At 47.5% G+C, this 22307-nt stretch overlaps 3 protein-coding genes across 6 annotated transcripts in view; 1 reads left to right on the top strand and 2 right to left on the bottom strand.

Moving 5' to 3' along the window:
• VIPAS39 (VPS33B interacting protein, apical-basolateral polarity regulator, spe-39 homolog) overlaps positions 1–5310 on the bottom strand; it is a 24098-nt gene extending 18788 nt beyond the window's left edge. For both annotated transcript variants that reach the window (XM_019640339.1, XM_019640340.1), the window contains exons 1-4: positions 5205–5310; positions 2469–2561; positions 1712–1814; positions 123–269 (exon numbers count right to left, since the gene is read on the bottom strand). In XM_019640339.1, coding sequence (XP_019495884.1) covers positions 123–269; positions 1712–1814; positions 2469–2561 — 343 coding nt within the window. In that variant the 5' untranslated portion in view covers positions 5205–5310. The remainder of the gene's footprint in view (positions 1–122; positions 270–1711; positions 1815–2468; positions 2562–5204) is intronic.
• A 433-nt stretch (positions 5311–5743) lies between these two features.
• On the top strand, positions 5744–13990 carry AHSA1 (activator of HSP90 ATPase activity 1). Its single transcript, XM_019640255.1, has 9 exons — positions 5744–5984; positions 7324–7514; positions 9401–9483; positions 9881–9998; positions 11092–11180; positions 12238–12375; positions 12834–12935; positions 13426–13477; positions 13594–13990. Exons 1-9 carry the CDS (start codon positions 5905–5907, stop codon positions 13764–13766), a joined length of 1026 nt encoding a protein of 341 aa, XP_019495800.1. The 5' UTR covers positions 5744–5904; the 3' UTR covers positions 13767–13990.
• A 3562-nt stretch (positions 13991–17552) lies between these two features.
• The window catches only part of ISM2 (isthmin 2), a 22646-nt gene continuing 17891 nt past the window's right edge, over positions 17553–22307 (bottom strand). For all 3 annotated transcript variants that reach the window (XM_019640274.1, XM_019640276.1, XM_019640275.1), the window contains 3 exons: positions 20945–21085; positions 20600–20683; positions 17553–19284 (listed from right to left, as the gene is read on the bottom strand). In XM_019640274.1, the coding sequence (XP_019495819.1) occupies positions 18767–19284; positions 20600–20683; positions 20945–21085 (743 nt within the window). In that variant the 3' untranslated portion in view covers positions 17553–18766. The remainder of the gene's footprint in view (positions 19285–20599; positions 20684–20944; positions 21086–22307) is intronic.

The raw sequence follows: 22307 nt of genomic DNA, 5'->3' as shown, positions 1-22307 counted from the left end.
GGGCACAGCCAAGATAATTCTTTATCCTTCAATATTTTTCTTCCATGGTAAATGAAAACTATAGCCTGAGCATTATTGAAAAAGGAAAAGGACTCCCTGTCATATTAAGCATCACTCTTTACCTCTAAAAAAGCTGCTCAGGGAGTAGGTAGAAGGAGGTTTGGGGAGTTGCGCATAGGACAAGGAGCTGCTTCGGCTCTTGAGCTGTTCACGCCCCTCATGGTTTGACCCACTAGTACCAGCAGTCTCTTTGATGGACCATGAGATACCTGCGAGATAGTAAGAACTACATCAGTCATTCTCCTCCAAATAAATCCTGGATAACAAGCATTCCAACAAACTCTAAAACTTTTCATCAGAGGCCCGGGTCCTTTGGCTGACATGGACTCCAAAAATCAGGGCAGGGAAAAAGGACAGAATCAAATAGACTCATCAACAAAAAAAACGGCAAAAGAAGTGAAAAAATGGATCACAGAACAGGAAATTTAAGTGGCTATTAAGCATAAGAAAAGATGCTCAAACTCATTCTTAATAAGATAATTACATAAATTAAAAGTACACCGAGATACCAATGGTCCCCTCTAAGACTGGCAAAGACCCAAAGTTCAATAACACCCTGTGTTGGCAAGGCTGTTGGGAAACAGGAACCCTCTGACATTGCTGATGGGAGCACAAAGTTGGGCAACCCCTACAGAAGGCAATTTGGCAACATCTACCTAATACAGATGCAAAGACCAATAATTCCACTCTAGGACTTGATTTTTCATATAGTAATGTGTGGGCAGATAACCTTGATATCAACAAGGTTATTGATAGCAAAATAAAGAAAACATTGGACACAATCTAAAATTTATCAATAGTGAACTGGTCAAATAAATTATGGTTAAAAAAAAAAATACCTTACTGCTATTATAAGAAAGAGAGAATCGCTCTTCATGTGCTGATATGAAGAGATCTCGAAGCCATATGATCAAGTGAAAAGAGCAGCGTATAAAGTATGCCAGCACTTTTCCTATATGCATTTCCAAACATAAAAAGAATCTTTTGATGAACACACGGGCGGCAAGCACAGCAGTTATTTTCTGGGAGGGTTAAGGCCTGGGAACGGAGAAGATGCATGGCAGTGTGGGAGGGACACCTTTGGCTGTATGCCTTAAACACGTTTTTATTTTTAAATCATGTGACAGTATTCCCTATTTTTTAAAAAACCTTTAAAAATATTCTTAAGCATCAGAACAACTCTGCAAAGGTGTTAAGTGGTTATCATATAACCGCTAGGCAGCGAGACTTGGTGGCTGAGAAGTCAGTCAGTGCTGCCAACCAGTTATGAGCACTTAAGTCGGTAGCTCCCAAATATGACTGCGTATTAGAAGTACTTGCAGTGCTTATTACAAATTGAGACCTCCTCCACACCAACCCCATCACCTACTGAATCAGTCTTTGGAGTGAGGCCTAGGAATCTGTTTTTAACAAGCACTCCAAAGGAGTCTGAAATAGCCAGCCAAGCTCTAGGACAGCAGACCTAGCCATACAGGAACTACTGCTGTATTTCCCCAAGGGTCTTTTCCTGGGGTTAAATTTCCAGATGTGCGCATCGGAAAATAGCCTGACCTCATTCCCTTTCCTGACAGGCAGTAAAGAGACAAACAGAGCCTGCATTAGTGACAAGAACCCTGAATACCAATGCCCTCCTGGGGCCTCTGCCACTTACTTCCCACGGGTTCCCCACTCCAGCTGACTCTCTCCAGGTCGTCATCGTCATCATCATCCACGAAGTCTCGAAGGCTATTTACGGCCCGTTTGGATTCCTTCAACTGCAGAGGAACATAAGGCAGGACACTCAGGCAATCACCCCTTCCCACCTCTCTCCCTGACAACCAAGAAGGCTGAGGAACTGGAACTTGAAGATGGCCCACACTTCCCCCTCTGTAATCGGAAGTCTATCTTGCTAGGTATTTGCCAAGAAAACAAATTGCTTTTTAGCTAACATTGCAGTCCAGTGGCAAAAGAGTTAGAGGAAGCAGAGCCACTTTTGAGTTATAATCATATTCCTGGCAATGCCTTGCTGTGTAAACCTGAGTGAATTTATCTACCTCTCCAAAAGTGAATCTGTTTCCCTATTTGTAAGACAGACACAAAAAAGACAAAACTTCCAACCCAGTCCATCTTTCCAGTATAATAAATTATATTACATGATTAAAAAGATATGGGGTCTTGGGGGTAAGAAAACAGAAAAAAATCAATCATCTTAAGAACATAAAGAAGGGCAGCATTGGTTTTTACAATCCTTCTGGCTCTTTTATGAGGGATCTTATCCATGAACATCTTTCTAAAGATCTGACCCAAAACATTTCTGACCTAATGGAGACATGGTCAAAAGCCAGGTTACCATGGATGCAAAGGGAAGGAATTTTAGAGCGGCACCGTGGAAGAGGACGCGACCTTCAGCAAACGTCATGGAAGCCTACCTGTGAGAGCTCATCATCTTCATCATCAAAGGTGAAAGCCTTGAATTTGGAGCTGTTCCAATATTCCTCCTCATCCCCCTTTGTCCTACTCATCTGGAGTAAGAGGAAGACAGATATGTCCCTTTCTGGGCTCCCCCCAAAAACATACAACCTCCCCCCCAGTAATCAGGATGTATAAAATAATCTGGTAAAGTAAATACTGAGCCCGCCAGATACTCAGATCCTTGGGTCTCCAATTGATCAAAGCGTACTTTTGAGCCTCTAATTACCCACAAGTAATCATTCATTCCTAGAACACCTACTTTGTTCCAGGCACTCTCTCAGGTGTTGCAAGGAATATTTTAAAAATACAAGACACAGTCCCTCTCCTGAAGGACCCTACACAAGAGCTGGAGTATTCAGCATAGGTATGTATAAAGGTAAAACTATAAGGCAGGCAAGTGTTATAAGAATGTGTCACCAACTTTGATCATGAACAAAACACCATAATTGTATTAATGTATTCAACATATATCTATTGAATGCCAACTCTGAGGCACTGTTCTAGGCTCTGGGAATACTGCAGTGAATAAAACTGACAAATATCTTGCTCTCATGTATGCTTGCTAAATGCCTGAAAGAATGAAAGCAAAGCAATTAAAAGCAGCAGAATTATCCTGCCTGTATCTTCAAATCTTGATTAATTTATTGGCAAGTATCTGCCCAAACTTAGGAAATGAGGGCATGGCCAAAAAAAACCAAATATATAAAGAATTCGTCAAAAGACCACAAATCCCTCTCCTAACTACTCTAAAATTAGATTTTACTCTGAAGAAAAAAATTCACCCTAGAACTACAAACTAAACTATCAATGCCAATTGGATTAGAGTGAAAACTGGTGTAAGCCAGGAATTAGGTCCAAAATTTTCATAGCACCAAAAATAACTCCAAAGGCTACATAGTGTTTTCTGGGGCTATAAGGATGGCAAAAGTATGGTTGGGAATTTTCTGCTACCTGATCCCTTCCCGTGGCAGACATCACTAATTGATTTCTACTGGACCCAGATGTAGCTTAGAAATTCTTTTGAATACTTAATTCCAGGAAGTCAAAACCAAATGAAAAAAGCTGACAGGCACAATGAAATAATTTCTCGTAATGTATAAGCATAGGCTTTGTAGCAAGATAGCCTTAAGTTCAAATCTTAAGTTTCTCCAGTTCTGAGCAGACTGGGTAAATAATTTTACTAAGCCTTGGAGAAAATGATATCCTGCCTACACAAGGTTGCAGTGAGGAATAAACAGGACTCAGGAAATACCTTATAAAGTGCCTAGCAAAAAGTAAATGCTAAATGTTAGTTCCTCATTTAGTATAGGCTCTCTTACTGACATCTTCCTATTTCAGTTTCATCTGTAAAATGAGCATTAGCAATAGGAATCTACCTTTTAGGATTGTTGTGAGGCTTAACCCAGTTAATATTGGGTTGTGAGAAAAGCCATGACGCATTTCTGCAATGAAAAACAGAATACGTCATGACTTTTCTGACAACCCAACACATGCCTGACACAAAATTAATGCTCAGTATTAACTTTTATTATCGAATCATTATGGTTTCTTGATAAAAGCTAGAAAGAAAATATTTTTTAAGCAATCCTCAAGATTAAAAGCTTAATTTGATATCAAAATTCTGAGTGGCCATCATACTGTAAATGTCTCTGGCACAGTGCCAGTATATAAAGCACCTACTTTGTCATCCTCAGAACAACCCTGTAAGCTAGGCCTGGCAGATTCTACTTCCATTTCACTGATGAGGAACAAGGCACAAAAGGATTAGGTATCAAAGCTACCTTGCTAATTGCTCCTATGATTCTGGTTTGTTGGTTCCTGGATCATTTCCACTCTGACTTGCATGGTCCTTCTATTTTTCACTCTAGGAAAAACTTGGGCAGGTCATTACCTCACTATAGTAAATAAATATCTGTAAATACCTACAGATAGGCATAGAATATGTCTAACAAGCCAAATAATCTACCAGAAGACTTGTAAAATCTTTTTTTGACCACGCAAACTTGGTGGATACATGACACCAATTTGCACTTCTAGTGCCACATCAGAACCTAGATTTACTTGCCAAGTAAAGAGGTAATGATTTCATAGCTCTAGAAGTGATAAACCAACCAGGGACAATTTTAAGAGTGACTGAAAAAGGCGTTTCAACGTGAAACTCCTGTCTACTAAGAGCCCCTAAGGTAAGGCAACACATCCTGGGAGGGTACGGGTACACAAGGAAGGAAGGAAAACGAGGGATGAGCGAAAAATAAAAATGAAAAATCCACAACCAACACGCTCCCTGCCTCAGGACATTCCAGAAATCAGTTACTGAGAAGGGAGATTCGGATTCAGTTATCCTCTTCCAACCCAGGCCTCCATAGGTGAGGCTAAGAATTGAGATAAGGGAATGTGAGTTAAACTATGGGCGAACGTCCAGGAAGCCACGGATCCACCAGGCAGTGGCCAGGGTCCCGCGGATCCCTAGGAGACTAAATACTCATTCAAAATCAAGTGCCGGGGATCACTTGCAGCCCCGACCCTGAGCGTACTTCGTCTCCCAGCCCGAGGTCGCTTGGACTCGAAGAGTCAGGCCTCGGCGGAGAATGGGGAGCTCTAGGAACGCCTCGGAGAATAGGGGGAAAGAATCAGAATGCGAAGAGGCTGAACTTAGCCAGACACGCGGCTCAAGGGGTTTTGGACACCCTCACCTCTTCGACTCCGGACCCTGCCAATCACGCCAGCGCCAGACTCTTCCGCCGAGGGACAAGCCTTTTAAGACTGGCAATGCAGTGTAGAAAAGGGGCGGAAAGGGATATTTACGGGGTGGGGCGGAAAAAGGTACGAGTGGCAAGAAGAGGCGTCGAGGACATGCTGGAAGTTGTAGTTTCTTCCGCCTCTGCCGTCAGGTGCTGCCCAGAAGGGCCCGGGGCTTTTTAACTACAGCTCCCAGAATCCCCAGCGCACCGTGCCTAGGGCGTTTACTTTTAGCGTGACCTTCCGTGCTTATCTAGCGGGTCACTCAACGAGACTACATTTCCCAGCAGGCTCAGCAGGGCCGGTTCAGGGTCCAGGGAAACAATGAGACGTGTTCTTTGTATCCCTACGGATTAGAAACGGTCGAGTGAGCGGTTGCATTTCGGGCTCTTTTGGGGATAACCTGAGAGAGCCTGAAGGAACCCTAGAACAGGCGGAAGCTAAAGTCCGGCGAGGTGGAACGGAAGTACCCGCGGGAGTAAGGAGGAACCGGAACTTAAGGCGGGGAGGGGGCGGGGGGTGGAGGGAAAAGCAAGCCAGAAGGTTCTGCGGCCGCTTCTAGTAGTTTTCAGGCGCTATCCGGCGGCTGGGACCAGGCGGTACGGAGGTGGTGGCTGTGGCTGCTCGGGAGCTGGTGGCGCGATAGGAAAGCCGATGGCCAAGTGGGGTGAGGGCGACCCACGCTGGATCGTGGAGGAGCGGGCGGACGCTACCAACGTCAACAACTGGCACTGGTGAGGGCTAGTGGGCCAGGCCGCGGGAGCACTACGGCCGGGCGGGCCAGAGCTGCGGGATCCCTGGAACCCTGGCCCGGACAAAGCTTGGACCGAGGCAGCCTTGGCCAGAGATGGGGGTGGGTCCTTCTTGTTGCAGAGGTCCGTAGTCCCAGTCCTCTTCCCGCTCCCCGGCCTCTGTTTCAGTATTTGGCGTGCTGGGGGCAACGTGGAGGGCTAGTCCCAAAGGAGGGGTTTCATAGAGGTGAGAACATAACCCCCTAGCTACGGCGTCCGTCCTCAGCAGGGCGATGCTTCCCACACGTGGTCAGAGGAAACAGACCCAAACGGCCTTGGATTGTGTTGGGAGATTGCTGAAGGCTCGGGGGTTGGAATTCCTGTTTTACGGCATACAGGGGAAATGAAAAGTCATAGGAACCACTGCCTCAGTCCAGAGAGTGAAGGTTTGGAACGTGTTCTCCAGGTGCTCAGAGCTCTGATGCTGAAGGTGTCTTAGCCTCTCACCCGGAACTGTTAAGTTAGTTGTGTTATAACTCCAGGGACTGCCCCTGGTTGCCGAGCAGTCCTGGCTTTATAACCTAACCACTCTTAAAAGCCTACCCTCCTTCATGAAATCTTCCAGAAGTAGTTTTCTTTCAACTCCACTGAACTTTGTTAATACTGCCTCAACTGTGTTTGTTTTGCAGCTCTTTGTTTTCTCTACTAGTTAGTAAGTTGCGGGGCAGATAACTGAGTTTTCTTTGTGTGTCAGCCAGCCTCTTCTCTTAACATACATGGAGTGGTTTGGCCTAATTCTTGTTAGTTTTGAAGCCCTGGACTTACTTTGTTTTCATGGTCATCTACAGGGCACAGGATGTGTACAGTGTTTATAGCAGAGCCTGAACGGACAGATCAGAACACTGCTAATCGGGTCAAGATTATTGGTTTATTCCTTCCTGGACTTTTTTTTTTTAACTAAATAGTGCGTTCTATGGCCCAGTCTGTGCTCCTAACTTCGGCAAGATGTGCAGTTTTTCACTTGGTCAAACAGCACCATGTTAAAGTGTCAAATACTAACCACCCCCACCCCCGTCCCCACCCTCCCACACACACACCCCGTTATGCTCATTTAGTGTGTAACAATTCTGTACAGTTGTCTTTATCAACAATATGTGACTCCTTGTTTTCCTAAAAAAGAGTGACCTGTTTGTGGACATACTGGAGTGGGAATGAAAGTTTTTTTTCTTTTTCTTTTCAAATTGTCAGGTCTCCTTTATTTAGCCTTGCATTCTCTTGCATAAAACAAGAAGCATACCCATCCATTTGGCTGCTGGCTCATAGCTTTGTTTCTGTTTTGCAGGACAGAGAGGGATGCCTCAAATTGGTCCATGGATAAGCTGAAAACACTGTTCCTGGCAGTGCAGGTGCAAAATGAGGAAGGCAAGTGTGAGGTGACAGAAGTGAGCAAGCTTGATGGAGAGGCATCCATTAACAATCGCAAAGGCAAACTTATCTTCTTTTATGAGTGGAGTGTCAAACTAAACTGGACAGGTGAGTGTATGCTGGGCTAGCAGGAAAGAGACTAACTGCATTTTGATTGACCTGTTAAGGAGCCGGGGAGAACAGTTTTTGAGAGGTTATGAACTTTTCAAGGGAGATGGTGCTGCTTTGGTGTCCTATAGAAAGCAGTATTAGATGCTGCAATTTCTCTGCCGCTGTGGGACACTAAATGGGCTTTCTCTCTCTGGGTCTCAAGTCACTACCAGTGAAGCAGGTGGGCCCCTGTATTTTGGGGCCTTGGTCTATGTTCGTACATGTAAGATGACTTCCTCAGACTAGCTCCTTCTATTTCATGGATGACTTAAAAGTGGGGATGGGGATGTTTTTGGTCTTGTGATCTCCAGTGTGAATCTAACAGATTGCACTACTGTGATAACGAAACTTGTGTGTGACTAATTTGGGGCAGTTTTATCCTCTAGTTTAATGTCCCTCTGTGATGATTTTAGCAAAGAATTAGGACCATGCATATGCCCCAATTGGATGGTCCTTCAGTTGAGAAGCTAAATTTTAAAAGACCCTAAAAAGCTAAAGAGGTAAGTGTATGGGGCAAAGCATAAAATAAATTGTAATTCTGTACACATTTCTCAAATGAATGGTAATAAAGAGGGAAAAAGTAGTTATATCAGGGTTTTTTTTTGTTAGTTTGTTTTGCATAATAGTCTAGAACATGGGTCGGCAAACTGAGGCTCGTGAGCCACATGCGGCTCTTTGGGTAGATACATGTGGCTCTGAAGTAAAATTGAAAATTAAAATAAAACTACCATAGTTTCATTTATAAAGATTTTTAAAGGATATTATTCACATAAAGATGATTTCATTTGTTTTATGGCTTTCGAATAATTTTTAAATTGTTGTGAGGGACAGGAATGGCTCTTTCATCTCAAAAGTTTGCCAATCCCTGGTGTCAAAGGAACCTTAGGTATCATCTTGCCCAGTTCTCTTTTCATAGATTGAGACTGAGGCTTAGAGAAGTGAAGATAAACATTTTGTTGATTAATTTTGAAATAACAGTTCTATAATGTGACATACGTATTCCTAAATATGATTGCACTATGCAAAATTGCTCAGTGAAAACCAAAGGCCTTAGTGGGAAGAGAGGGTTAGGGACACAGCACAGGACCCAAAAGCTTCCATCAGTGACAAGTTTTATAAAATTTGGGAACGTGAAAATTGGTAGCACAGTTTTACACATGTTAAATGTAAGAAATACATCAGTAATACAATAAGTATGGCACTTTACCTTGAAGAAGATTGAAGTTTAATTGTGAAAGTGGCCTCAGAAGGGTTGCGGATTATGGCGTTTTGTGAAGTGGTGGGAATGTCTTCTGAAATCAGAAGGAACATCCCACCAGTTTTGGATGGTGTGGCTTGTAACAGGCATGGTGAACTGAGGTTGCTGGCAGATAAATGTTTGAGATGTATTTTCTGTATTCTATGCAGCTCAGTTCAGCTGGCTGTAGTTTTTTGCGTCCGCCTGGTGTTTCTCATGGATGAAATCCCGTATAAGCAAATGTGAAATTCATGTTATGACCAAATTGCCCCCTAATATATCAATCACATTGGAACAAATTCATATTCTCAAAATAAGCATTCTAGCAGAACTGTCTTGGCTGTTGACCCAAGCCCGCCCTGGCAGAATTCATGCAAGTGCCGAATCCACATAGCTCTTGGTCCCACACGGTAATAACACAGTTGGTGTCAAGAAATTTGATGAGGAAAGACATTTCTTGTGAGGGAGGGTTGGTTGCATCTGGTGTGTGGCATTTTCTCAGAATAGAGAGAGTCCGCTCAGTTGTGCAAAAGAAGTAGAAGCAGAGTTGTAATCAGGACTCTTTCTGCAGAGGAGGAGACTAATGACACTGTGTTGCTTTTGACAGGTACCTCCAAGTCTGGAGTACAGTACAAGGGACATGTGGAGATTCCCAATTTGTCTGATGAAAACAGGGTGGATGAAGTAGAGGTTTGTGCATCCTAACTCCTTATCTCAGTCTTCTACATCCTCTTAATCTCAGATGAGAAAAATGAACTGTCATTCAAGATTAAAGCCCAGGCTTGGCTTTAGTTCAGAACCTAAGCGTTCAGAACCCCAGTCTGCAGATGACTTTCTAGGTCAGTGGTGCTTCCAGAGCAGCTTGTACTTATTTACTTGACTTTAGCTAGTAGTGTGGGTTCTAACATTAGCCACCTTTGCCTTGGCAGAGAGAACTTGAGAAGGAACACTAATGGGGATTGTATGAATACCCCACCCCTCACGTGTTTCCTTTGGAAACATCAAAAGTTATCTGATTGCTCAGACCCACGTTCCACAATGGATATCCCTCAAGTTATTTACCACCTACTTCTGATCTTTCACTCAGATTAGTGTGAGCCTTGCCAAAGATGAGCCTGACACAAATCTCGTGGCCTTAATGAAGGAAGAAGGGGTGAAACTTCTAAGAGAAGCAATGGGAATTTACATCAGCACCCTCAAAACAGGTATCCCCGGAGTAGTTACGTATGACTTGAGGAGATAGTTTTCTACCTGTTAGACTCTGGTTAAGGGGCTTGACAAATTCCTTTCTTTGGCAGATGGATAAAGATTTGCGGGGAGGGGGCTTATTTCATCTTGAAGTGAGTGTATAAATTTCAGAGTAAGGGAGAGATCTCGAGATGCGGTGTCTCATTTGTTGGCTACTGAGCACTTGAAATGTGGCTAGTTCAAATAGAGATGTACTTTGCATATATAATACACAGTGGATTTTGAAGACTTGGTACCAAAAAAGAATGTAAATATAAAAAAAAAGTTTTTGATATAACATTGAAATGACACTTTGGGTATAGTGGGTTAAATGTATTATTAAAATCAATTTTACCTGTTTGTTTTTTAACTTTTTAATGTGGCTACTAGAAAATCTAAGATTACAGTTGAGACTGATGTTATATTTCTGTTGGACTGCATTGATCTAAAAACTGGGCATCCCCAGACTCAGTACTTGAGCACCATCCTGGAGTATCTTTGATAGGCATTCTCCAGAGACATTTAGAGGGTGATCAGAATACTAGTCAGAGTCAGCTCAGCACTCCCCTGGAATTCTAGCCCTGCCAGTATGTTCTGATCTTGGCATTGGAGTACATGCAGTGACGACTGAAGGGAACCAGCATAGAAGGTGGTACTTCCAGTGAGAGCCAGTGCTCTGATAACCATAACTATTTGTGGCTGTTCTGAGAGGTAAGGCAGAGTGAGAGAGATCGAAACACGCACCCACAGGTGTCTTGCCCCACTCTGAAAGTTATTGGAAGTGCATCTACCTTCATTGGCTACCATCCATAACAGACCTCACGTACATTTAACAAGGTGTAATGCTTCTAATTGAATCAGGTTTAAAATCATCCCAGTAAACATACTACATGCTATAGCACACAGATACCTGTCTGGCATAGACCAAAGTTAAAGATGTTAAGGAGATAGACCCTTTCCTGGTCATTACCACAGTCTAGGTTAAGATGGCTATGTTTCTCAAGCTGCATGAAGCCCCAAGTTTCAGCTAGTAAGAAATAACTTCCAAGAGCTGGGATTTTATCTTTACAGAGTTCACGCAGGGCATGATCTTGCCTACACTGAATGGAGAGTCGGTAGACGCAACTGGTCAGTCAGCACTGAAAACTGAGGAGCGCAAGGTAAAGGGTCTTTCCCACGTGGTGGGCGGGAGGCCGTTTGGTGAGGGAGCTGAGACACTGCCTCCTCCTCAGTTCCAAATTTCAGCTCTTCCTCTCCAACCTTAACCTCTAAGCCAGAGCAGCTCGTGGTGCATTCTGGGAGTCTGCAATATATAGTTGTCTGTCAGCCCATCTTTCACCTGGTTTTTATTCATTTATAACTGCCGCTAGAGCAAATGGAAGCCATTAGGGACTTTTCAAAGTCTGACTCTTGATTGCATTTAACACAAGTTATGTCATGAACACAGATGGTCTTCACCCATAGATGTCTTCAGTATTATTTATAACTGGGGTGTTGATATTTCATATTTTGATAACTAGAGGTCTCATCAAGGTATCAGGTTAGATCCCTAACTTCACGTATCAGGAAATTGATTGAGGGACCGGCTGAGTGGCTCAGTTGGTTAAGAGCTCGCTCTAGAGTTTGAGCTCTGAGCAACAGCAGTTCGAGTCCAGCCCGAGCTGAGCAGCCGCTGAGCTACCAACAGGTAGCAGGATGGCTCAGCTTAAAAAAAAAAAAAAAAGGAAGGAAATTGATTGATTTCACCCCATTTGCAGGGTGAGCAGATATTTCTTTCTGGAAATGGAATGTGTGTACTTGAGGTTCAGCACTTGGTTTTCAGGCCTATGGCCCTTTGTCAGCATAGGGAAGGCTATTCTGGGGGTGGCGGTGGGGGTGGGTGGGATTGCGTCCAGGTATTTAAGCGTAGAAATTCCGTTTGAGAATTACACTGAGCTCTTCAGAAATGCCTGATGATTCAACATGTCCTTTGGCTAATGGGTTCTTAAATAAGTATCTGCCTTCCCTCACCTAGAGTGGTTCTCTTCTGTGGGAATTGAGGATTTCCTGGAAAAGTTCCCCTTGTGACTGAAACATGCATACACACAAATTCCTCCAACCTCCTGGAATAATTAACCTTGGAGGTGAAAAAGTTTGTGAGCATAAATGGCAGGTCTGTCCCTGAAGCCATGTTAAATGAAGTTTCACATTACTCTAAACTGACAATTTTCACTGCAGTTTTCACAGGCTAAGTCTGCTCCTTCAAAAACCCAGTCCAGACCTGTTGGTGTCAAAATCCCCACTTGTAAGATCACTCTTAGAGATACCTTCCTGACGTCACCAGAGGAGCTCTATAGAGTGTTCACCACTCAAGAGGTAAGTGTAACCTGTCCTCCGGGCCGCATGGCCCCTTCCGTTCCGGGGCCTTGGGGTGTGGGCATGTGCCTTCAGTGTGCAGAGGAAGTCATGATGAGTAGGACCACGGAGGCTTTCCTTATGGAAGCAGAGGCGCAGGAAAAACCACTTTGGTTCAACCCACTCCTCAGTGTATTTGCCCTCTTATCTAGACTAGTTTTGGTTCATGTAAGTGGGAACCACTGGGAATCATTATTTTTAGAAAATGGGTCTGAAGTCATGTCATCATGGATTCAGAAAGAATTACTCAAGTCAAAGCCTGGTCTGCAGTGGAACAAAATAGAACCTGAACCTGGTCATTGGGCAAAATGTTTTTGGAAATGAGAGTTGAGTCATGCAGGTGTCAGTTGGCATGTGTCCCGGGGTCCCACTGAGAGCCGTGCCTCTTCTCCTTACCCCTTTTTTTTTTCTCCCTGCAGCTGGTTCAGGCCTTTACCCATGCTCCTGCAATGTTAGACGCAGACAAAGGTGGGAAGTTTCACCTGGTAGATGGCAACGTCACTGGGGAATTCACTGATCTGGTGAGTACCCGCTAGCCCCAGACCCGGGATGCAGCCTCTGTCTGGTCAGCAGCATAACGGGTACTCTGTTTAAGCTCCGGGGGTAAAATTTAAGGCGTTAATCTCTTTGGTTAGTTACATCTCATTTTGATTTGTTTTTCCAAAGAATGCTGCAATTTGAATTCTCTTGCTTTCCTAGAATTTTTTCCTTAGTGGAGTTAAAATTAGTTCTGAAGAAATCAAACATGGAAGAGAGATTGTAGATATTGATGGCTTATGGCTTTCTCTTTGTGGCACTAACATTTCACCTGGGCAGTTGACCAGACCCAACTTAGGAGTAACGAGATATTAGGAACTAATATTGGTACAGAAGCTACCTACGCTGTGGTCCACTTTGCCCTCATAAGTAGTGTAATGGCACAGAGACTCCATGTGAAAGGCAGGTAGCTTATCCTGGCCAGGACTGGGTACATTGGACTGGAGTATCGACTCACCTCTGTGATTATTTCAGGTCCCTGAGAAACACATTGTGATGAAGTGGAGGTTTAAATCTTGGCCGGAAGGTAAGCAAGCATATTTGTTTATTGCCATTGCTGGTAGAACTTTTTATTTCTCCCTTAGTCTAAACCCAGATGGAAACCCTGGCTCTGAAAGCTCCCTCTCCCCTGCCTTTCCCCAGGGCACTTTGCCACCATCACCTTGACCTTCAATGACAAGAATGGCGAGACTGAAGTGTGCATGGAAGGCCGGGGCATCCCTGCCCCCGAGGAAGAGAGGACGCGGCAGGGCTGGCAGCGCTACTACTTCGAGGGCATCAAGCAGACCTTCGGCTATGGCGCTCGCTTGTTCTAGGGCCGGCAGCGGGGCTGCAGCCGCCCAGCACTTCAGTGCAGCCCTCTCCTGGTCGAGGCTTGTGACTCACAGGATTGCACCATCCCGACCACTAACTTGAGGCTGGGGCCCCTCCCCTCCACGTATACCTTGGATTTGTGCATGTTTTCTGCTGGGTGGGATCAGAAGGCGATGTTTCTTTTATGTGTACATATGCTAAATAAACGTAATTTAAAAAACGCGCATATTTGGAACCTGTGCTGACTAGGTGACTAGTAGTATTAAAGAGTTCCCTTGAAGGTTTAAAATAAAAAAAGAAAACTGGACCAATGTCACCCCAATACATTTAATTTAAAAAACAGAAAACTGGAGGGGCTGTAATAAGGCCGTGCCTCCTTTCTGGAGAAATGTAACTAAGAAGCATGAAGGGGGCCTGCTTCTCACCTCCAGGCATTCCTGAGCTAGTCGCCTGTCATCCTGCAGATGGGCAAACCGCTCTGCTCCCCTCACTGAGGAAGAGGAGGAGGACTGGTGCACTGGGGTAAACAGTGCCAACAAACATTGCTGGGGGGGGTGTCACACGGGGCTTTCCACTCTCCATGACCTCTGAACTTCTCGCAAAAGGAGTTGGTCACCAGCTGCTGGCTTGAGAATGGAAAGAGATTCCCACCCTGTGGCAGAGGGGACCTGTGTCTTGGGTTAACAGCTTCTGTTTATTGAGCAGTTACTATGTACTAGAAACACACTTCTTTGCATTAGCTCTTTTAACCCCGTAACAGCCCTATGAAACAGAGACTATCATCACTTCTGTTTTATAAGAACCCAAACCTTGGATTTCGTAAGTAACATATCCAAGGCCCAACAACTGACACTTGGCAGAGTTGGGATTTGGAAGAAGGACCATAACTGCAGAGCCAGCGCTCAAATCTGAACCACTATCTACTGCAGTGTCACTCACTGTTCATCCCCACCGGGAAGCAGCTGCCTGTCTAGTATGTTAGGCATCCCTCCTGTAGTAGGAAATTCTAGGCCTCCTCATTCCCAGAAAGAGGAAGAAAAGAGTGTCCTTGTTGGAGTATTTTTAAATACCTGGCTCCATAGAACAAGTTCACTGAGCACTGACCTTGTGCTGGAATATGTTCCAGTGGGGCTCACACTGTCACCTTGCGGGAGAGGTAACAGAGGGTCCCTTTCCCTGTGCCCTGCCGCCTTCTGCCCAGAGCCAGTGCCTGCGAATCCAGACTACCTCCTGCAGCTACAGCTATTTGCCTTTTGCTTGTGTTATTAGGTGGCAGGCCTGGAGGCTAATCCTACCAAAACCTAGTTAAAGCGGAAAGCAGAACTTAAGCACTGATCTGGATAATGTAGACCCCCAAAACCACCTTTGTCTTGAATTAAATGAGTGCTAGACTGAACTAATTTGTGTCTAATTTGGCATTGTATCTGCCTCCTGGGAGTCCAAAAAGATGACTTGATAAAAAGCCTGTACTCCAGCTTGAATCAAATCAACAGGCCCCTCCTAACACAGACTCCTCTTAACAGAAACCAGTGACAAAAAAAGGAGCCCTTTCACACCTGGATGGAGAGTTACCAATTCCAGAAAACAGTACTTAAAAGAAATCTGGGGTAGTGTTTACAAACACCTTAATAAAACCCAAAGCACCAAGCAAAGGATCTCGTGATATGCTTAGTAATGGGTCACATCCCCAGTAGTGATGCCTGTTCCAATTTTTACCTCTGCCATTTGGCTGATAGCATCTCGGTTAGCCATCTGAGCCTACAAAGCAGAATGATGTAACTAAAAACAAAACCTTGGACTTGGATTTGAGTTGTAAGTGTGCCACTTCCTAACAAATGGGGCGAATTTCATCAGTATAATGGGTATAACAGGTATCTTACAAGAGCAGGACAGATGGCAGATGCACCCAGCGGCGTTCAGCAACCAGCACCTGCTACTTCGGGACTCACAAGCCCAAGCGTTTTTCCTGGAGCAAGAATACTTTCAAAAGTGGGTTCATTGGCTAAATTGCCAATCCTAGGCCAAGGATTCTCCTCACCTGAGAACCACCTGTTAAATAGAGAAAAGTGGGCCCCACCCCTAGAGATTCTTAGTGGGTGTCGCCCATGAAGCTGCATGTTAATAAATATCCGGTCATTTTGGTATCAGTTCATTTTGAGAAGCGTCTGAGCACGATAAGCAAATCGAATTTAATGGAGGAGCCAAAGCACATTTTGGGTCCCTTTTGTGAATCATGGAGGCAAAGGATTTGAAACATCCTATCTCCCAAGAGACCAGGGAGGCCTGCAGTATCTGGCAGGGTTTGTACTGCTGGTTGTTTTCAGCCCTACTAATAATTCAGTTTGACCCAGGCTTCCCCAAAACCGGGACCCTTTGTGAGGTAAACCAGAGTGGGAAAATTGGGCGAAACCGTCTAAGTCGGAAACGGTGGTGGTCGTGCTCCATGGGTGGCCATGAGCAGCTCCTGGCCACCTGGTGTTTGGGACAAAAGAACAGCTAATCACACAGGTAACACGACTGACACTGGCTCCTCTGGTTGATACCCGCCCCTCCTAAAACCCTCCCTTTCACATTCAGTGAGCCCTCCATCACTGCTTCCCCTCACACACAGGTGTGCCCTAAGCCTGCAGTGTCTGTTTCTCCTTTGGAGACTTTGAATAAACACCATTTGAGAGCTGACCTACTCCCCAGCCCCTTCAAGGCTCCGTTCAGCCCCTTTTCTTTAGTTTCTCTCATCTGTGGCCTGACATGGTAGCAAATTAGCATGTCGCGAAGGTTACAGATTTAAAAAGGGGATTGGTCAAATTCAGTTTGAGTTACATAGACAACCATTAGGTATAGATTGAATTTAGACAGCATGTTTCAGTGTCAAAGTATAGTATTAGAAAGGAGGGAGATTTGCAGTTTTCTGTGAAAATAGGCTTTGGAATGTCTCTATTTTTTTTAAGTTCCTGCTAAAAAATAATTAAAGCACGCCCATGCTAATTGTATTGAATTTCCAGAGAGGAGAAAGAGAGAGAGGAGAGAGAGGAGAGGGAGGAGAGGGAGGAGAGGGAGGAGAGGGAGAAGGAGGGAGAGAGAGGGAGAGAGGAGAGGAGAGAGGGAGAGAGGGAGAGAGGGAGGGAGGGAGAGAGGGAGAGAGAGAGAAATAAACTTGGCTTCCATCTGGTGACCTGAGATCCTGCCCTCTCTGTTCCTATAATAGTTGCATCAGAGTATTTTTAGACTGTGGTCCAGGACCAGACTAATAAACTTACCTCTAGGTGTGATGCGAATCGGCTGTCTGGGCTTCTCCGCGTAGTGACTCAGGACACACCTTGCCTCATTCTACATTCTGACATGTCTCGTTTCTTCCCCCAATGCCAGGAGTGATAGCAGGGTGTCTGGCAAGGGTACAAGCTGAGGCGGGGTACAGGGCCATCTCTGTCATCCTACATATATTCCTCTGGACAACTCTGCAGTGGATCCCCTTGCAGCAAGTTACCTGGGGAAGTGGGGCCACTTCCTCTGGAGTAAATGCAATTTACCTCTTGGGCCAAAAAACTGAGAGTGAATGTACCTGAGGTCCAGCCAGCTCCTCCGTGCCTCCCGGGCAGCCCTTTACAAGTGCAGGTACTGTTAAGGGTGGTGGGGTGGAATCTCTGCTCCCCAGGAGCTCTGCCTGCCCAGCTGGAATAGGCAGTCACAAACACATCTGTGGGAGCTAGAAAGGAGCTCCGCTTGGCTGTAAGCTAGAGCTCCCGACACCCCTCTGCTCTGCTAGGCCCCAAATTCTTCATCAGACAGAACTGGAAAATAAAGTGCTTTATTGCTGAGGATCCCAGAGAGCTTCAGGGCAGCTGTGTAGGGGCCAGGGCTGAAGTCCCCTATCTTGTGGAGGCTTTTGTGAACAGAGACAGCTGGGACTTCAGCATTTCAACCCCACAGAAGGCAAGGAAGCGTGGTTTGGGGTTGAGGGGCAGCAGGAAGAGGCACAGGTGTGCTGGGAGAGCTGATCATGTGCATCTCTTCCCCACGCTGAGCTCAGTGCATTCAGTGACATCACCATGGAGCTTGAAATGGGCCACGGTGGGAGTATTTTACATCACAGAAACTACTCAAAGGCTACAAATCAGGGCTCCCCCTACGCTCTTCCTGGAAAACTGGTTTACCAGGGCACCACAGGAGCATGACACATCCTCCTGAGCTGGTGTTGAGCCCACCCCAAGCCTGGCTGCTGTGATAAGCTGCCACTCCCCCATTTGGGGCAGTGCCATCTCCCAGCCCTGCACATTCCTATAACCTGGACAGAACAGAGGTGGGCTGGACAAAGAACAGGAGCTGAACGGGGTGATCCTTTACCCGTCTGGAGCCTGCCTCGTCTCAGCTGCCTCAGCCTGTCTGTCCACTGATGGCCTTCAGCCTTAGACTAAAGTGGCATCCACCGAAAGGAAGCTTGGAGCTGAGGATAAGCCTCCTGCCCAGCGGCTCCCAGCAAGCACTGGGACGAGAGGGTCATGTGCAACCACTCAGAGCTAAGGAGGGCTGGTCACGCAGGGCTGGCCATCAGCCTGACAACAGGCAGCTGCGGGGTGGCCCTCAGGACTGGGGGTCAGAGTCATTCACCACAGGTCCTGGGAATCAGGCTGTGTGGAGAGCCTAGAGCCTGGCTCACACCTGTGTGCACAGCCAGGGCAGGAGAGCCCACCTCCGAGGGAGGGGGAGGGCAATGAGTGGCCAGGCTGGGGCAGTGCCTCCCAGCAGGCAGGAGAGGAAGGCCCCCAGGGACACGGATGTCCACTGCACCCCCAGGCACCCTGGGGCTGAGCTCCCGCCCCTCACCCTGGGCCCTGTACACTCTCCAACCCCTCCTCAACACCGGGGTGCTGACCTGCCTCGGGTTCACGGGCAGAGGGCTATGGGGCCAGACCAGCCTCCCAGGACGAGTCTGCACTCAGCCAGTGTGGGCAGGGGCTGGGTGAGGGGGCTGCAAGGAGAACTCTCCAGCACAGCAGGCCTCTCATTAGTACTCCTTGGCCTCCTGCAGCTGGGCCAGGTACTCCTCCTCGGGAGGGTTGTCAGCGCAGGCCCGGCCATTGTTGGGAGGCCGCACAGCATGGTAGCGGCTCCAGTCCCCCTTACACAGGATCCACGGCAGTGTGTCCACCTTGAAGTGCAGCTCAGGTGAGAAGTCAGTGCTGATGAGGTCGGGCGCCCCGGCGCCCTTGCCTCGGGTCAGTAGCCGGCTGCCCGAGTCATAGCAGCAGTGCTGGGCGGCCAGCGTGCTGCTCTCCCCGGATAGCAGGGAGCGAAGGCAGAAGCGCGCCGTGGGCTGGTAGACGTCCAAGCGCTCTCTTGGGCCACTGGCATCCTTCCACTGGAAGCTGCGGCCCTGGTGCGCGTCCTCCAGGCTCACGGCCCTGTACACGGCCTCCAGTGGGTACGCACATGGGCAGCTGGGCAGGTCCCGCAGCACCTGGCTCAGGTACTTGGCTAGGAAGTCACTCTTGCAGTTCAGCCACTTCTCACAGCTGTCCACATCTGCAGAGGGCAGGGAAGTGTGGGAGGGGAACTGGTCAGCCCCTTGGTGAGGTGGGGGCTGATCAAGGGCCAATGAAGAGAGAAGGCCCAGGCCCCAGCTGGTGCAAAGACATGGCTTGGTAGGGCCTTAGGGGCACAAGCGGAAGGACCCAACCCAGAGCTAGGGGCAGTTGGAGCTGGCCTCCACGGCTGACAGATAGGGGCTCCCACACACATCCAGGCAACTTGAAGCAAGAGGCCATGGCTCACAATAGACGCAGTAGGGGCTGGAGGAGGGGCCTGGAGGCCCTCTGCTGTGCCAGGTGTTGTCCCTTTAGATGCTGGGTGGCGGGAAAGAGCCTGGGATCCTGGGGAAGCAGCTGGAGTGGTCGGGGCTGGGAGAGCAGTTTTAACCAATTACTGAGAAAGTCTTTCAGTATTTTACCCACTGGCCCATTCTTGTTCTTAACTCTGCCTTTCTCAAGCCAGATGACTTTGGGTGAGTCACTCTGCCACTCTGGGTCCCCAGGGGTCCACTCTGTCTATGCTGCCCGCCTCCCCCTCTACCTTGGCAAATGTGGCTTCTGACACTTGCCATGTAGAACAAATTGCTCCTTCCTCTTTGCTCCAGACCTTTTGGGCGCACTTTACAGTGCAGTCCTCAAGTTGGTCACGTGCCTCTTCCCCATAAGACCTGAGCTCCTTGAGGGCAGGTACCGGGCTTTGTCTTCTGAGAATCCCCTGCCCCAGCACAGTGCCAGGCGCACAATGAGCTTCTGTGGTGTTGAGCATGGACCTGATCTGCAATGGGGGGAGGGGAAGGGGGCGTTGGCAGCCGCCTGCCTCTTTGTGACGCGCCGCCGGTGAGACCAAGCAACACAGATGCAGAGTATGCTGGTCAAAGCATGGCCTGCTCCAAGCTGCTGGAAGGAGCAGTCCTGGAATTCTGGACCCTGACCCACTTCTGACGGCACCTCCTCCCCAAACAGAGCCTGCCCAGGAGTCTCCAAGGGTGACCCAGGAGTGGAAGCCAGAAGGTCCCCATCCCATCCTGTTGCCAGGGAGAATATCCCCCCCGGATGATCTCCAAGCTCTGTGGTTCCCATGAAGACCTTCTTCCCAGCAGGAATATCAGGCTGGGAGAGGCCAACGGGCCTGTCTAATGGGGTTCAGAAATGCTAGAGTCCCTTTGCTGGGGAGGCTAACCGTCCAGCTGGAACACGTACCCTCTGCCTCAATGGATGGAGGTGAGATTCCTGCCCGCGCAATGATGCCCCACCCTCCTAAAAGAGGTTCTCCCCAACACCCCCAGGGATAAGGACTAGTCCCCACTGACCTGGGCGGAGCATGTCCGTAGCATTGTGGGCCAGGGGCTGCCACCCCTCACTGGGAAAGCCCAAGGGGTCCTCGTCCTTGGTGCCTTTGGGAAGAGAGGAGGCCAGGCTGGTGGTGCCCCAGGGCACCTCTTTGCTCCCACTGGGGAAGCCCAGCCCTCACTAGACTCTCGGGGCCCATAGCATCTGGGACAGGCCTGGGATGTGGCAGGACCACCATGTTTGTGAGGTTTCTGCATGCCCTTGCCCAAGTCCCCGCCTCGTACAAGCTTCACATATCCGCATTCCCAGGGGGCCAAACCCAGAGTGTACGCCACTTTTTACGCAGGAGCTGCTGCTCATCTCACCAGGACAGGGGGGCAGGTCGCAGGCACTGGACTCGGTGGCAGTGCAGGCGTAGCCGCAGGGCCGAGTCCTCTGCTGGCTGCCACTGCCGCAGCTCGCACTGCAAGGAGACCAGGGGCTCCATTCCTCTTGAGGCTCGTAGTCTGGGTCAAGGCAGGGAGCCAGGGGTGAGTGAGCACAGCCCACAGGGGGCGTGGGCACAATTTAGCAAGAGGCCCCCTCTCTTCAGGAGGATGCAGCCAGTGCCAGCGCTCCTAGCCTAGTGGACGGAGCAGGGGCTGGATGTCAGCCCCGACTCGGCCCCTCAGCTGGGTGCAATGAACACCCCTGCAAATAAATGTAAGAGGTGGCCCTACAGACAGCACAACCCCCAGCCACCTGCTCTATGCCAACACAGCAATGAAAAGGAAGAGATATCTGGGCTGAAGGGCCCCTGACCACTGTCAGTGTGACTTTGGGCAAGTCCCCCTCCGTCTCCCTGAGCTTTAGTTTGTATGTCAATCAAAACCCAGGGTGACAATACTTCTCTGGCACTGGGGCTATTAAAGAACGTCCCTGCTGCTGCCATGTTAGGGACCCGGTCCTGGTGAGGGACCTGAAATACATACACCATAGCTGCACCCACAGCTGTGCAGGCCCCAAATCCAGGGCTCCCTGTGGAACCCCCCCCCAAAGTACTGACATAGCTGGTACTCTCCTCACTTTCTATGCAGGCCAGGGCAGGCTGGCACCAAGAGTTTAGGGAAAAATTAATGGAAGAAAAGCTGAAAGTCATGAAAATTCTGCCTGTTGGTTTATATGATTTTGGTGAATTGGGAAAAGTCTGCTACAACTTAGTATTAATCATAGGCACCACTGTCCAATGACGAAATACCAGGGCTCTGGGGACAATGGTTGCAATATGCATGAAATGGTTTGCAGCCCCGGGAAACCCTGAACTGCAATATGCAAATATAAAAATAGCTGTCATGGGGGCTGGCAGGCTTTAGGTGATATTTTTCTGGACAGACTGTATCATTATGCTGTTTTTTCATAAAAACAGCCAATACTTTATTATATGCTGGCACTTTAAGCGTATTGGCTGACTTAATACCCTCTACACCCTATGTCTACACTCTATGTCATATAAGTTGTGCCATTCTCCATGTGATAGAGGCAGGAACTGAAGCACAGAGAGGTGAAGTAACTCGCCCAAGGTCACTCAGCTGGCAAATGGCAGAGCCAGAATTCAAACCCACAGTCTGAAAATGAGGTCAGTTGTGAGTGGTGGGATTCATAATACTTTCCAATTTGTTGGAAACTAATGGATATGAATATACACAATATTAACAAATGTCTGCTTTGCTTAGAGGATCTCAGGGCTAC

The sequence above is a fragment of the Hipposideros armiger genome, unplaced genomic scaffold, assembly GCF_001890085.2.
Source record: "Hipposideros armiger isolate ML-2016 unplaced genomic scaffold, ASM189008v1 scaffold_49, whole genome shotgun sequence".
Lineage (NCBI taxonomy): Eukaryota > Metazoa > Chordata > Mammalia > Chiroptera > Hipposideridae > Hipposideros > Hipposideros armiger.
This window is presented reverse-complemented; position numbering and strand designations above follow the sequence as displayed.

Coding starts and splice junctions, on each gene's coding strand:
- AHSA1 (XM_019640255.1), top strand. CDS start 5,905: ATGGCCAAGTGGGGTGAGGGCGACCCACGCTGGATCGTGGAGGAGCGG. Junction 5,985..7,323: donor AACGTCAACAACTGGCACTG/GTGAGGGCTAGT, acceptor TCTGTTTTGCAG/GACAGAGAGGGATGCCTCAA. Junction 12,936..13,425: donor CTGGGGAATTCACTGATCTG/GTGAGTACCCGC, acceptor TGATTATTTCAG/GTCCCTGAGAAACACATTGT.